Here is a 13,468-nt window from a genome sequence, read left to right on the forward strand (position 1 = left end):
CAAAATTGCTGCCTAAGTGCAGTTCTGGTTCATAGATGTGGTTCTGGCTGCTGAGCTGTTATCCACACACTTTTCAGAGACACAAGCAACAAAAAAATGCCAGTCTGTTAGAGAACTGAGACCACAGAGTGTATTGTATGCAGCATGCAAACATGTGAATACAATGTGAAATTTAACTGGAGGTGTTGGGAATGTACTAGAAGAGGACGCATGAGATGCAAAAGTCCTGCAAGTCAATTCAAATTTCAGTCTTCAGTCAGCCTTAAAGAATGGGAGCTTGGGTGAGTTATTGTGAAAGAAGGTCTTTTATGCAAATACCTGCAGTGTTCAGCCTTTGTTTTACCTGTGGATATGATCCAGGCGGAGACAGCCCGTGAATGACAGTCGTGGATTTGCCTGGACGTGGATGGTGGGAGGATGGTTGAGTTGTTGTGGCAGGTCTTTATTCTCTCTCCCTCCTGTCCCATTCAAGGCTGACTTGGGCTTGTGGTGCTAACTGGCTGTTAATTGCCAGCCTATACACTGACTTTCTCCACATGCAGAAACCAGGTCCTTCAGGGGAAACTAGCCTAATGAGATTATCTATCAGCGCATGGGCCTGTCTAGACACCCCAATACACAACCCCCACTGCTGGCAGCCCTGCAGCCATCTGAAGATGCCCCCAGGTAAAACTTACCTGCAGAAAGACTACATGTTATCATCACACCATTATGGGTTTACACAGAGTTTCCCACCCACTTTTCCATTTCTATAATGGTCAACAGGCCAAAGCTGAGACATTTGAAGAAGTGTAAAGGAGATCAGATGATAGATTTTAGAAATGCCTATATTTTTATGTAATCTCCCATTAGTATGTTGGATTTGTATAGTAATAAGTGAAAGTACTGTGTGTCTAGATTCAACAGTCTCTAGAATGTTCTCTATTTCTGAGCAAACAATGAATCATTTAGTATAAAATGCAGAATACAAGGAATATTACTACTTGAATGTGCCTTTTCCTGTATTTCAATTGGTTTTGCTCAATGTATAATAATGGATACTTATTACATTGCAGGAACACACTAAATGGGGGATTTGTGTGCGGTTATATCTGTGTGAATGATATTTACACTGATTTTGGTGCCGCTGGAAGCCCTGATCTATAGCAGGGAAGCCCGTCCATATTTGTTTAAAAGTCTCTTAGCAGTTAATAAAGATGCATTTCCTCCGTCCCCCTTCCTGTGGGGACGGTATCAAGGCTCTGTTAAGTCTCTTTGATTTCCAGCGCTCTCCAATCACAGCGGGACATTGACTCATCATTGTGGCACTTCAAAGCATGGGAATGGCTCTCGTGACCCCACCCACTCCAGGGCTCCCCTTAAAAGTCATGGGCACCCCATCCTGCAGGACTCTCTCAAATAACTGGTGCCACAAGGCTGACTAACTTCCTGAACCAGTGGATTTATACACAAGGCAGATGACTGAGAAGGGAAAGCAACTCTAAACTAACACTTTGGATATCGCTGATAACTGGACTGCTGATAGGTCTTCTGTGCGCGAACCTTTTCAAGTTGTCTTGAATCTGAAAAATGCAGTCCATCAGAGGTAAGTACTATTTTCTGGCCTTCGGGCACTCTCTGGATTTCACCTGGATTTTTTTTCTCAAAGCTCAAAGTCTTTATCCCAGACTACTTGAATTTCTTCTTGATCAACAAAGTCACAGTTCTTAAAACACAGCTTTCATCCATCTTACCTCTTTACTAGACTTGAAGCCCAGCTTCAGTGGCCCCCCTCCATCCTCCATGGCCGCTGGGCCCGACGCCTATCTCCAGGGAAGCATCAGGATGACTCTGGAGGACCCTGAACTCTGGAAGACCTTTCATGAAATAGGGACAGAGATGATCATCACTAAGCCGGGCAGGTGAGACAAGCAGGAAAATATGTTTACCTGGCACAGACCCTTTGTAAATGCAGGAGAACTATTCCAGTGTTGAATGTCATTGTGTTTGTTCGTTTGATTTTTTGAAAGATATCTTGAATTTTCTCTGTTTAACCTTTCATGTATTCTCATGTGTTTCTTCTTTCTCTATTTCAGGAGAATGTTTCCACACTGTAAAATTAATCTCACAGGACTGATTCCATGTGCCAAGTACATCTTATTGGTTGACATGGTTCCTGAGGATGGCTTCAGGTATAAGGTAAGAAAGCCTGGAAAGTCAGAAATGAATCTTGGTTGCAACCATTTAAGTGGAAGATATTGGCCTTGATTGATAACAACCATGGCATTGGCCACAGATTTCCCTAAGTGGATTCTAGTGTCCTCAGACAGGACTTAGCCCCATCCCCTGTTTATCATCCCCCCTCCCATGACATTGTACATCAAAGGCTGTTATCTCTTCCTGTTTTTCTATCCCCTGCTGGGAGCCCACTGTACTACCCCCCCATCACCATGGGTGGTACTGGCCAACCATCACTCTAAACTCCATCCTCCTCCTCGCACTGTGGGAAGGGAAGACGGTGCTCCTCTGTAAATCACCTTTGTATGACAGATTAGCCTAATGATGCTTTGACTATCTGTCTCCTTCCAGTGGAATAAAGAGAAATGGGAGGTGGCAGGAAAAGCGGAGCCCCAGCCTCCCTGCAGGACCTACCTCCACCCAGACTCTCCAGCCCCAGGGAGCCACTGGATGAAGCAATCTGTCTCCTTCCTCAAGCTCAAGCTCACCAACAACACACTAGACCAGCATGGCCATGTAAGTAAGAGGAAGCAAATTGGATTGCTTCACAGCCATTCTTCATTTCCAAATTATATCTATCATGTGAAGAAAGCGATTGATTGCAACAATTTAAACACCTACTAGTGGGTAGTGGTTAATTTAAGTCCATGGCGTAGAAAAGGATAACATTGCACAGACTGCCTTTTGTCCACATAATGGTCACTTTGGGAAGTGTAGCGGGGTGGAGAGTGGGTTGAAAAAATTCAGAATTAATCAAGAAACATCTTGTTTTCACTCCTTCCCCTTTACAGATCATTTTGCACTCTATGCATCGCTACCACCCGCGCTTCCACATCATTCAGGCAGATGATCTCTTCAGTGTCCGCTGGAGTGTCTTCCAGACCTTCACTTTCCCTGAGACTTCCTTCACCGCTGTCACTGCCTACCAAAACACAAAGGTCAGTCTCCATTCCAGCCTAAGTCAATTCTGCAGCTCTTGGTGAAGAAATCGCACAATGCTGAGATTTTAACCCCACTTGATGTTTCCCCCAGATAACAAAGCTGAAGATTGATCACAACCCATTTGCAAAAGGTTTCCGGGATGAAGGGACAAATACAAAGAGGTAGGTGTGGTAGTTTTCACAGACTGTTTGCCTTGATGCTTGAATGACAATATTCTGTAATGTGCTTTGTATTGCTTTTAATGAGTGATGTTTCTCTGTAGGCGTGCAAGCAAGAATCCAGCCTGTCCTGAAAAGCGAGCCAAGATGACTGGCATTGGCAACAGAGAGTCTGAGGAGGACAGCCCACCAGGTACTGACTCTACAGGCCACTTTTCCTTCTGGTGTTATTCTAGCCTCGTTGTGGTCCTGCAGTTGGAGCTAACTTCATGATTTGTGTTTTCACAGATTTCTGCAGGTCATCGTATGAGGCTTATGAGGGAGAGGAAGGGGACCTGCCAAAAAGGAAAGAGGTTGATTCAGTGAAGGAGGAACGCTACTCCCCTTGGGCTCCTGAGAGGGAGCACAGTGTGAGGACCGAATCCCCTGCTGGGACAGACACCAGGGACATGTACAACACAGAGCAGCTTGTTCCTGCACCGGCCTCCTACCAGCCTTACAGGTAAGCACTACTAAAGTCACCCACACCCCCTGCAACACAGAAGACCTTCTTGTCATAACAAACCATGCCAGCTGCAAAAACAATGACAATGATCATTTCCTTTTCAGGTTCCATGGATATGGAAAGTCCCCGTCGCCCTCTTCCAGCATCGGCAGCAGTAACGGAGGATCAGGACGCAGCAGCTTTGAGTCCAGGGTCCCAGATGTTGCCACTGTCCCCGATCATGATTCCTCAAAGTCCCGTACACATGAGATTGGACCATCTCCCTGCGGCCCCCAGCCCCTTGCCGGCCACCAGGACTACACCGGGGTGCTGAACATGACCATGGCCCAGGCCAGCAAGCCAGGGGTGCTGGGACACCACATTTACAGCCCCTACAGCACCGAGCAGCCCCTGGGCCAGTGGAGCGGCCCTGGCCCCGCCCAGTACCCCCCTCCGCACCACCTGGCTGCCGACTACACCACACAAGCTGTGCACCATGGCTATCACCATGGCAACATGGCTGAGTGGAGCCAGTACCCGCTCTTTTCCTATTCCTGCTGGTGAGCGGATCTTCAGTGAGGAGAAACAGTACACTGACTGAGAGTGACTTTACAGATCCTGCTACGCCACCTTGCCAGAATGTTGATCCAGTGCTTACAATTATGAGAATGCATGCCCAGACGTGGCCGAGGGCCAGGCACCCGCGTCAAGAATGGAAAAACTGAAAGTTTAAACAAAAAAGTACAGAGCAGCCTGCCACTGTCTTATATCTAGACCAGCTACAATGACTGCTGCTGTCTATCACAGAAGCATTCAGTCTCAGTGCAGACTGCAACTAATGTGCAGAGTGTTATGCTAATTGGTTGTCTGATTGTTGAATTGTCTATTTATTTTGTATTTGAATTTAAGTCGATCTCCAAGTTTAAATATTATTTTTGTAAAAAACAAAAAACAAAAACAAATAGAATGAAAGTATAAAAACACCTGTGTGCAATTTATTTCTGTCTTGAAACTGTGATGTGATCTGACAATAAAAAACTTTAAACAATGATTTCCATATATCTTTAAATCAGAATTCAATGCACAGCACGTTGACTGGGGAATAAAATCAACGACAGAACAAGAACAGAATGCCTGGTGAAACCTTTGCTGATTGTCCTGAGTTAAAGACAGGAGTGTCCTAAGCAGGATACATTTGAAAGCCTGGTGCTTGGCCAGCTCTATAGCCCAATACATCTTGCAGCCATGCTTGTTTGTATTTCGTCTTTGTTGATCTAACGAGGACCATTCTTCTTTCAACTGGCCCAGCATGCATTAAAGACCTGGCATTATTGTGACTGTGGTAGGGGGAAAGGCTCACCTGCTGAGGTTTAACCACTGGCATTATAAAACATTGCACGACTATCGTTCTCCATGTCAATGAGGGTTAAAAAGCACGAAAATGGGGGGCTGCTGGCTCCCATTCACAAATAAAAAACACAGGGCTGTGCTCATCACCCCCACCCAGAGTGGATATGAGCTGCTAATGACTGTTGTAAAGACCAGGGGGGCTGAAGAGGAGGGGGTTGTCATCCACCCTCAACAACTGTGGTGTGATGTGGGCTTTTATTCACCACAATTGTATATCTTGTAAGTGGTATGTCCAGGCCTTCCCAGCTGGATGATGCACAGTTTATTTACAACATTTAATTAAGGAAAGAGAAGTGAATAGGTTTCTATAATGCTCCATCACACTCAGGTCACTCATTCTGCTCATTACTCATTATTAGATGTGCTGATACAGCCACAATGTAATAAAGTTCAGCTGCTGAATAATTATGATGCCAAGACGACTGCTCCTTATTAGATCCAGTGTAAACAGAGCTGTTTTGAAGAGAACTCGGAGAATAAAATCCGGTTTAAAACATTTAAAGAGAGAAACTACTGACACAGGATACTGTTTAGGGTTAAGCTACAGCTATCTAGGACAATATTGGAGAGGAATTTGCTCCCAAGTTCTTCATGCACATAACCCGTGTTTTGATTTTGGCAAACGATTTCACAGACAAGGGCACAATACCTAGTAATCAATGGCTTGCTGTAAAACGCAAACGTGTGTAATTTCAGACACAGACTGTTAATGTACAGGTGATACTGTGTGGAAAGGTTATTGAGATTTGTGTGTGTGCTCTATGGCTGCACCATCACATCAAATAGAAAATTTCTAGATATCCCTGAAATTCAGCAGCACATATTTGGTATCTTTGGAAACCATGGGAACTCCACTAGCATTTGAAATAAGGTTCTGTGGGTTTGAACAAAACTCAGTAGCACTGCATGCGTTTACAGATGAAGCACCCATCGTGTCACCAACGGGGTTGAAGAATAACATCCTCAAGTATGTGCTTTGCTCTTATTTTGGTATCAAGTTTTGCACTCAAGTAAATTGACACTGATGCCAAGTGAGGAAGCTTAAAGCATCCTAGCACTGTTGCTCCTACTGCCAGTCAGTTTGAAAAGGAGCATCAGCTAAATGCCTAAAAAATGATGGCGTATTAAGGTTGACAGTTACTAGCCCACTCCCTAGATGGTCAGCAATATGTCAAATATTAAAGATCGTCACAGTTACCTCCACAGGTGACTCCTAACCTTCTTTGTTCATCACTACTCTGTTGACTTATTGCACTAATGAGTTGGCCACGGCTCAACATATGCAGCAAGAGAAACCAGAGTGAAAACAAGGGAGGAGCACTTAGTAGAACTCCCTAGACACTCGCATCCAAGACTGCCATTGAGTTTAAACTGCACAGCACTACCCTGATAGGCAATTTAGGGCTTTTAATTGCTCTAATACCGGTCAAGCAAAGAGCAACAAATCGACGTGCACTCCAATGTCTGTTAAGTGCGTGACCTATGTCTTAACTGTCCCCCTGGTGGTAATAGGTTTAGAATGAATAGACTGCTATTTACAGACGCATAAGCATAAACATCAACACGGCAGGACCGAGATGTTCAGTGCTGGTGTCAGCAGAGCCCACCAGACAAGCTGGCAGGGGCCGGCACACCAGTGTGAAATGGGGAAGGGGAGGGGCTGCTCAGTCAGGGCTGGCGGGGGCTAACAGATGTAGATGAAACGGTCCCACAGAGGAAAGCAGCAGTCAAGCTTCATAAAGTCAATGGACTGTAGGGCCAAATGGAGAGGAACTAGCAGAGACTGGGCGGGATGAGGGGCAGAAGGCAACAGCCACCACAGCGCGCTTAGTCACTGTCATTTCAGCCAAATGAGGAAGACAATGATCGCTGGGGATTTTCCTTTTCAATTACATTCATGAAATTACGTTGAGTCACACAAATATTACACTGCTTAAAAAAGCATCTGTAAAGGGCAAAAGCACATTTACAAAAATCAAATTAAAGCACACAACACAGATGCAATATATTACTAATTTTATTAAATTTGAAACTATGCCCATAGATAATTCACTTGCATACGCTTATCTCTTGGTTCAGTGTATTCCAATATATTTTCATCTTGAGACGTATCTTTATTATATGAAAAAAGAACATTTTGAAACTGTCCACACTTCTTTCTTAAAGCCCCTTCCATGACACATATAGTATGCATAGTGGTATGGATGTCATAAAATGTATCACATTGTTGTTTCACATTATCAGAATAACAGTGGAGTGAGGCAACAAAACAGGGAGCAAAGCAGGACTCTCTCTCTTGCTCAACCCTGAAAAAAAACATTCTCAAACATTTTGTGTGCACTCTTTGAATTATGTCATGGATTTGACTTTCACCACACCAAGACAGTTGTTGTAAATGAGTTTCATCATTAATTAACAGACATGGCAACACATATATGGGGAGAGGTGTACATCGTGTAATGCCAGTGCCTCATGTATTCAGTGCAAAACCCTAATGAGATTACAGTATTTTACCATATACCTTTTTATAGAGGCACAATAACTAAGGCCCATCTCCATTAAAAACAAAAAAAGAAATGCACAACACAGGTTCAGAGCGTCACCACAAAACAAGGCACAATGTTAAAACTCATCACTTCATTTACAATTATTCTTAGGCGGGTGAACACCTCCACTGCACTTTTTGGCAAAAAAAAAAAAAAAAAAGTCAAAAGCACATCTTTTAATCTCAGATTCTGACCATTCAGTTAACTTTGATGGACTTTACAAAAGGTGACAACTGCTGTTAATAGTCTGAACTGGTTTTAGAAGACAATGTTAGATCTAACATTTATTTAAAACAGCAACCATAGTCAGCTGAGGGTGTCCCATATCACCATGTTATTGCATAGCGTGTACTGTTCATAACAATTTGAATGTTCTTTCTGGAAAAAAAAAAAAGAAAGAAAGAAAAGCAGTAATAGCTCCAATGACAGAAAAAAACAAGAATCATTTATGAACAGCCATATAAGCATTAATATTTAGGTTGGCCAAGAAATCATGGATGGACTGTGATTATATAAGTACACATATTTGAGGGATAACAAAGAGGTGTCTAAAGGCCCCGAATGACACTTTGGTTCAGAGGCACTCAAAGTTGTGCACATGCAAGGAGGAAAGCAACACTGCCATAACCATGGCAACAAAAATGTGGGTTAAAACATCTCCAAAGTCCTTTAGCTTACACATACTGAAAAACAAAGTGCCTGACCGTCTCCAGATTAGACTGAGTTCAACAATGTTATGTCTCCACAACCGAGACACACATTAGTCCTCGCTGGAATCCTCCGAGTTGTCCATGTCCACGTCTTCCCATGACGACTTGGTGCGCTGTTCCCAGCTCCTGGCCTGGCCCATCACGGCAGGAGGCAGCAGCACCACACAGGCCGCCAAGCCCGAGATGCGGTCCTCAAACTCTGTCCCGTTCTCCCAACAGTCTGTTTCGGTGTTGTACACGTGGACATATTTCATCCTGTTGCCTTTATTGTGAGAGCGGCCCCCCAGTATGTAAATGTGATTGTCCAGCACAGCCACACCTGGCTCTCCGTGTCCCGCAGGGAGAGGGCTCACCAGAGACCAAGAGTTAGCTGCTGGGTTAAAGCATGCCACCTGAAAAAATTGGGAACTGTATTACACTCCAATCACTTCACTTTCGTCACCAGAGAGTAACATGAAGTTGGACAAGAAGAATTATATTCTCTGGTTAAGGTTAATAACATAAAGCTGAGAGTGATTTTACATAGGGGAGATCACAAAATCTGCTGCACTCTCAAAAAACTTGTTGCTTTTGCTAAAACAAAAGTTGAAACTCTGTACCTCTGCCTTTGTTTCTGACAGTGTGACAGCAAGGGACAAAAATGAAATGCATAATGAGGCTTAAAATACAATGAGGGTATGAAAAAAAATAAAGTATTAAGACATTTTGGTGAAAAAAAAATACTATAAGTAATAATGTCAAAAATAAGAGTAAAAACAAGTGTGGGCATTTAAAGTGTTGTTATCAAATATTCTGCTTGTTTTTGTGGATTCACACCGATGTGAGCACTGCCTTTAGTTTGCAGAAATAAAAACCACTGGTGATCAGAAATACTGTACCTTCAGGACATCACGTCGGTATCCACGCTCATCGTTGCTTCCGCCGATTACATAGACCCGCCCTTTTAAAGATGCCATGCCATGCCACGCCCGCTCCACGGGCCCCTCGGCACAGCCTGTCCACTGGTTGCCCTCGGGGTCAAAACAGTAGGTCTCTCTCAAGTACGCCATTCCGCGACGGCCACATGTTATATAAATTTTCCCATCCACCACTGCTCCAGCGTGGGCATAAACCTAAAAAGAAGGCTAGACTAGTATTGAAGGAACTTTACAGCACAACATTATGAAAACAGGAATATTCCTTGGCACTATCCTGAGGCAATGTTTGTAGGAGGGAAGCCCATTAATCAACATTACATCAGTGAGTATACAGCACCACCATATGGACTGTAGCAGTATTGCTTCTTTTTTAAAATTATTATATGTGCACTTGTTCAATTTCCATTAGACAAACTCCCTGTATTTTTATTTTTGGAAAACAGTGTATCTTTATAGTACTACGAGCCATAACCCTAAACCTGCAATATAAAGAAAAAAAATCAACAATTAAAACAATCCCACCCCTGCACCCATCCATTCAAATAAAAGTGTATTTCTCTCTCCAACTGATATCCTATTGGTTAACATGTTGAATGATCCCTCCCTTGAAATACATAAAATGAAGGAACCAAGATGTAATTTCATGGGCCCTGAATATCTATTTTCATACCTCTCTCTTAAGAGGAGCAACATATTCCCATGTGTTGGTGTGAGGGTCATAGCGCTCCACTGAGTCCAGTTCATTGCTGTAGTCCCTCCCTCCAATGGCATATATATGGCCGCCCACCACACAAACACAGTGGTCAGCATGCTGCTGCTGCAGGGGCTTGATAGAGCTCCAACGGTTGTGGCGGGGATCGTATCTGGGAAGAACAGGCAGGTTGGTTTCAAAGAAGCCCAGAAGAAATATGACCACTCTGCCCACCCCTTCAGAGGTTTACTCAGCAGTAAACAGAGTTGCACAAAAATTACAGCTCAAATCAAATCAAGCTGTGAGCCCAACCAGAAGGAGCAACAGAGGACGCTATCATAATAGAAAGAAATGTATTGATTATTATTTTAGTGAAATAATGTATGATTTGTTTATTTTTCAACCTCAATAATGCCACTTTAAATTTAGCTGCAACACAGTGAGGTCACATGAGCACTTCAGAACTGCACTCTTGTGATATGACAAATAAACCCCATCCTTCAAGATCTCACCTCCAGCAACGGGATTCTGCACGAAATCCACTGGTGTTCTTGTCTCCCCCAACCAGATAGACAAAGTTGTTGAGCACAGCGATACCTTGGTTGGACATTCGGGGGGCGTGAGCTGCAGCGAGAGTCCTCCACTCCCCCCAGCTTGGGTGAAACACTTGAAACAAGTCCTCGCTGTCAGCAAGGGAGCCTGAGCTGAACATCCCCCCGAAGCCCAAAATACAATGGAACTTGGACCTGGGCTGAGTGAGCGGTCCCTGGAGGACGGGCTGCCAGATCTCCTGCTCGTGGTAGTGCAGGGCGGCTGTAACTGACTCCTTCAGTGGACATGGGTTCAGTTTGCCATGCAGCTTCTGCAACACCTGTTTCTCCATGAGGCAGAAACGCACAGCCTCCAGCATCTTCAGATCGTCCTTTGAGACAGAAAGATGAGAAGTGAGTTGGTTCTGATTAGGGCTGATTTGATTAGACAGAGTGAGTAATAGGTTATGAATATCCCTCTCTCTTTCAAATATGTGTTGGCTCAAACAAATTGTGTATTGCACTCACTGGGACAAGCACGCATTTAACCAATGCATTCAGTTTCCCTCAGCTTTCTAATGAGTTAAATGAGATGATTTTCAGCAATTCCACCATGACATTAGTGTCTCACATTGACTAAGCACATGACACCTAACTATATTACCCTTACTTCTCACTAGCTCTGCACCTGTGGTTCACTGGGACCTTTCTGACACGATATACAAATGGATTGCACAGGAGACCCAGAGAATTCATTTTCACCTATAAAGCCGGAGTGTGGCAAAACAGGACTTTACTCCTTACCCAGTGAACAGAATGAATCCAACTGAGCTGGAGTTAAAAACCTACCTGCAAGCACACCTGGTCTGTCTCCACCTGCTGAGGGCTGTAGTGGTAGTGAAGTGCTGCCTCATACACCACATTCTCACTGTTCACATCAAGTTCATCACTACACAGCACTTTAAAGACTTTATCTGCTGGGAGCTGTCGATATGCCTCAGTTTGAGAAAAAGTCTGGATGTTCCTGAGGATGTAAGAGTAGACTTTGGCATCGAGCTGCTGCAGCCCATACAGATCAGCCAGTTTATGCACTTCTAAGATGTTACTTTCATCCATCCAAGAGAAGAGGAAGTCACAGCAGAAGCTTATGACATCTTCAATCTATACAACGCAGAAAGACACGGGTTAGCTGTGTGACTTCAGAAAATGTAACTGTTTAACTCCAGTAGACAAAAGGTGAGCAGGAAATGGCCTACCTGTACAAGAGTGGCAGCAATCAGGACTTCTTGTACATTGTCCAGGTCTAACTCAATCTCTGAGGTATAGATGAAATCAAGTATTTTTGTCATGGCTGTGTAGGTTACCCCATGTACTGGGATCTCCATCTGCTGTGCTTCTCGAAGGCCTCCAGCAAACATCCCCCTAGTGGAGAAACACTGCATTGTTATAGGACCTGTGCTGGGAAATGACTCCATTACAGGTACTAGTACAGGTACTAGTAAAACTAGTCAGGCAGCAAGCAGGCATACTATCACTGTTACCTAAAATAGTCGCAGGAAGCTGCTAGGAGGATGCGGTGAGCTTGAATAGGCTGACCCTCAACAAGAAGCACCACATCAAAGAGGGTGCCACTTTGCCTCAGAGCAAGAAGGCCATCGAGCAGGCTCCGGAAGTGGGCCGAGCTCCTGTACGTTTGCCGACCACAATGGCCTGATGAGCCTGCGAGTCCTCCCATTGGTCTCTGCTCACCGTCCTCAGCCACGGCAGGATGCTGGTGTCTCGGTTTCATCACTTGTATCTAGCTAATACTGACATCTCTAGTACTCTTCACATGCCAGTTAGAGTTGTGTGCAGTAATTCTTGTTGGCATCTACAACAAAGACACAACAAGGAGAGGTAGAAATTTGGTTGTTTAAACATTAGCTAACACAGCTGCTAACCTTAACATAACATTGGGTGGTTAGGGTTAAACGTCGCTGTCCTCCATAACAAGTTATATGGCGTTACATGGTGCATTCACCAGCGGATAGTGTCCGTAAGACATGAGACTATAGAGTTACATAATTTGACTAGCATAAGTTATTAGTGGGTTATTTGCTACTGCGCTACTGCGACCCTAACGAGTTAATATTAGGGGGTTTGGCGGTAGGAAACATCAGCTATCAAGCTATCAGCTGACAAGCTATCACCTAGCCACCCTGCTAGCTTGGGCAGCGGATAAAGCAGCAGAGCTAAGTTAGCAACACAGTGGGAAGCGAACCTAAAATAGTGCATGCGAATGTCTTGATTGATAACGCAGAAAACTCTTTACACATGAAGCATTTGGTTAAAATGTCACCAAGTCCTTCGCTGAATGCTTTGCCCAGCTCGCTGTCATCGGCGGTTTGACAAATCAAAACAAATATGTTTACTTTTTGTTTCTTCTTCGTCTTCTTCTTCTTCAGATGAAATTTGAGACAGGCTGTCACGCAGCAAAGGCGTGTTGCTGCCCTCCACAGGTCATCTGAAGAACTCCACTCAATGAGCTAAGTCCCTATGTAGAGTCCACTTTGATGGAGACTATTAATAACAGTACTTCTTGTTTTAGTAGGTTCAGCGCTGAGTATTGTTTTCAATGCACGGTGTGTCAGTCCAGCTGCTGACAGCTCTGCTTGCACCAGGCATTTCTCTGTGTGATATATGGTGCATTCCATCAAAGCATGATTCACAGGATTTTGCCCGCCCATGTTTCAGTGACCCTGTCACCGTGCAGCCAAGTTATTACCACACTGTCCCTCCTGCCCATTCTTGTGTTTGACATGTATTTCAGTGTTGGTTGTACTGGAGAATAAAACCTGCCTTTGTTCCCATCCTGCCATTTTTT

The 13,468-nt window shown here is 44.1% G+C and overlaps 2 protein-coding genes across 5 annotated transcripts; one reads left to right on the forward strand and one right to left on the reverse strand.

Moving 5' to 3' along the window:
• The first annotated feature begins 1,569 nt into the window (after positions 1 to 1,569).
• tbx16 (T-box transcription factor 16) lies at positions 1,570 to 4,365 on the forward strand. The gene is made up of 9 exons (XM_030060467.1): positions 1,570 to 1,585; positions 1,745 to 1,901; positions 2,076 to 2,178; positions 2,569 to 2,733; positions 3,009 to 3,155; positions 3,250 to 3,320; positions 3,422 to 3,510; positions 3,606 to 3,819; positions 3,927 to 4,365. The coding sequence occupies exons 1-9, from the start codon at positions 1,570 to 1,572 to the stop codon at positions 4,363 to 4,365; spliced, it is 1,401 nt and encodes a 466-aa protein (XP_029916327.1).
• Positions 4,366 to 7,212: 2,847 nt separating this feature from the next.
• klhl22 (kelch-like family member 22) lies at positions 7,213 to 13,053 on the reverse strand. 4 transcript variants are annotated; one of them, XM_030060449.1, is made up of 8 exons: positions 12,917 to 13,053; positions 12,147 to 12,475; positions 11,862 to 12,027; positions 11,455 to 11,766; positions 10,588 to 10,997; positions 10,055 to 10,247; positions 9,346 to 9,579; positions 7,213 to 8,859 (listed from the first exon to the last, which is right to left on the reverse strand). In XM_030060449.1, the coding sequence occupies exons 2-8, from the start codon at positions 12,392 to 12,394 to the stop codon at positions 8,518 to 8,520; spliced, it is 1,905 nt and encodes a 634-aa protein (XP_029916309.1). In that variant the 5' UTR covers positions 12,395 to 12,475; positions 12,917 to 13,053; the 3' UTR covers positions 7,213 to 8,517. The 4 variants fall into 4 exon arrangements, with proteins under 4 accessions (XP_029916309.1, XP_029916310.1, XP_029916311.1 ...); XM_030060450.1 differs by having other exon boundaries at positions 12,866 to 13,053; XM_030060451.1 differs by having other exon boundaries at positions 12,944 to 13,040.
• Between the last annotated feature and the right edge of the window lie 415 nt (positions 13,054 to 13,468).

The sequence above is a fragment of the Myripristis murdjan genome, chromosome 9 (assembly GCF_902150065.1).
Source record: "Myripristis murdjan chromosome 9, fMyrMur1.1, whole genome shotgun sequence".
In the NCBI taxonomy this organism is placed as follows: Eukaryota; Metazoa; Chordata; class Actinopteri; order Holocentriformes; family Holocentridae; genus Myripristis; species Myripristis murdjan.

Bases quoted from the DNA above. Each gene is read 5' to 3' on its own strand.
- klhl22 (XM_030060449.1), bottom strand. From the start codon at position 12,394: ATGAAACCGAGACACCAGCATCCTGCCGTGGCTGAGGACGGTGAGCAG. The intron at 10,248-10,587 runs GTGAGATCTTGA...TGTTCTTCCCAG, and splicing joins GCAGAATCCCGTTGCTGGAG to ATACGATCCCCGCCACAACC. The intron at 8,860-9,345 runs GTACAGTATTTC...CAATTTTTTCAG, and splicing joins ACCGACGTGATGTCCTGAAG to GTGGCATGCTTTAACCCAGC.
- tbx16 (XM_030060467.1), top strand. The intron at 2,734-3,008 runs GTAAGTAAGAGG...TCCCCTTTACAG, and splicing joins CACTAGACCAGCATGGCCAT to ATCATTTTGCACTCTATGCA. The intron at 3,820-3,926 runs GTAAGCACTACT...TTTCCTTTTCAG, and splicing joins GCCTCCTACCAGCCTTACAG to GTTCCATGGATATGGAAAGT.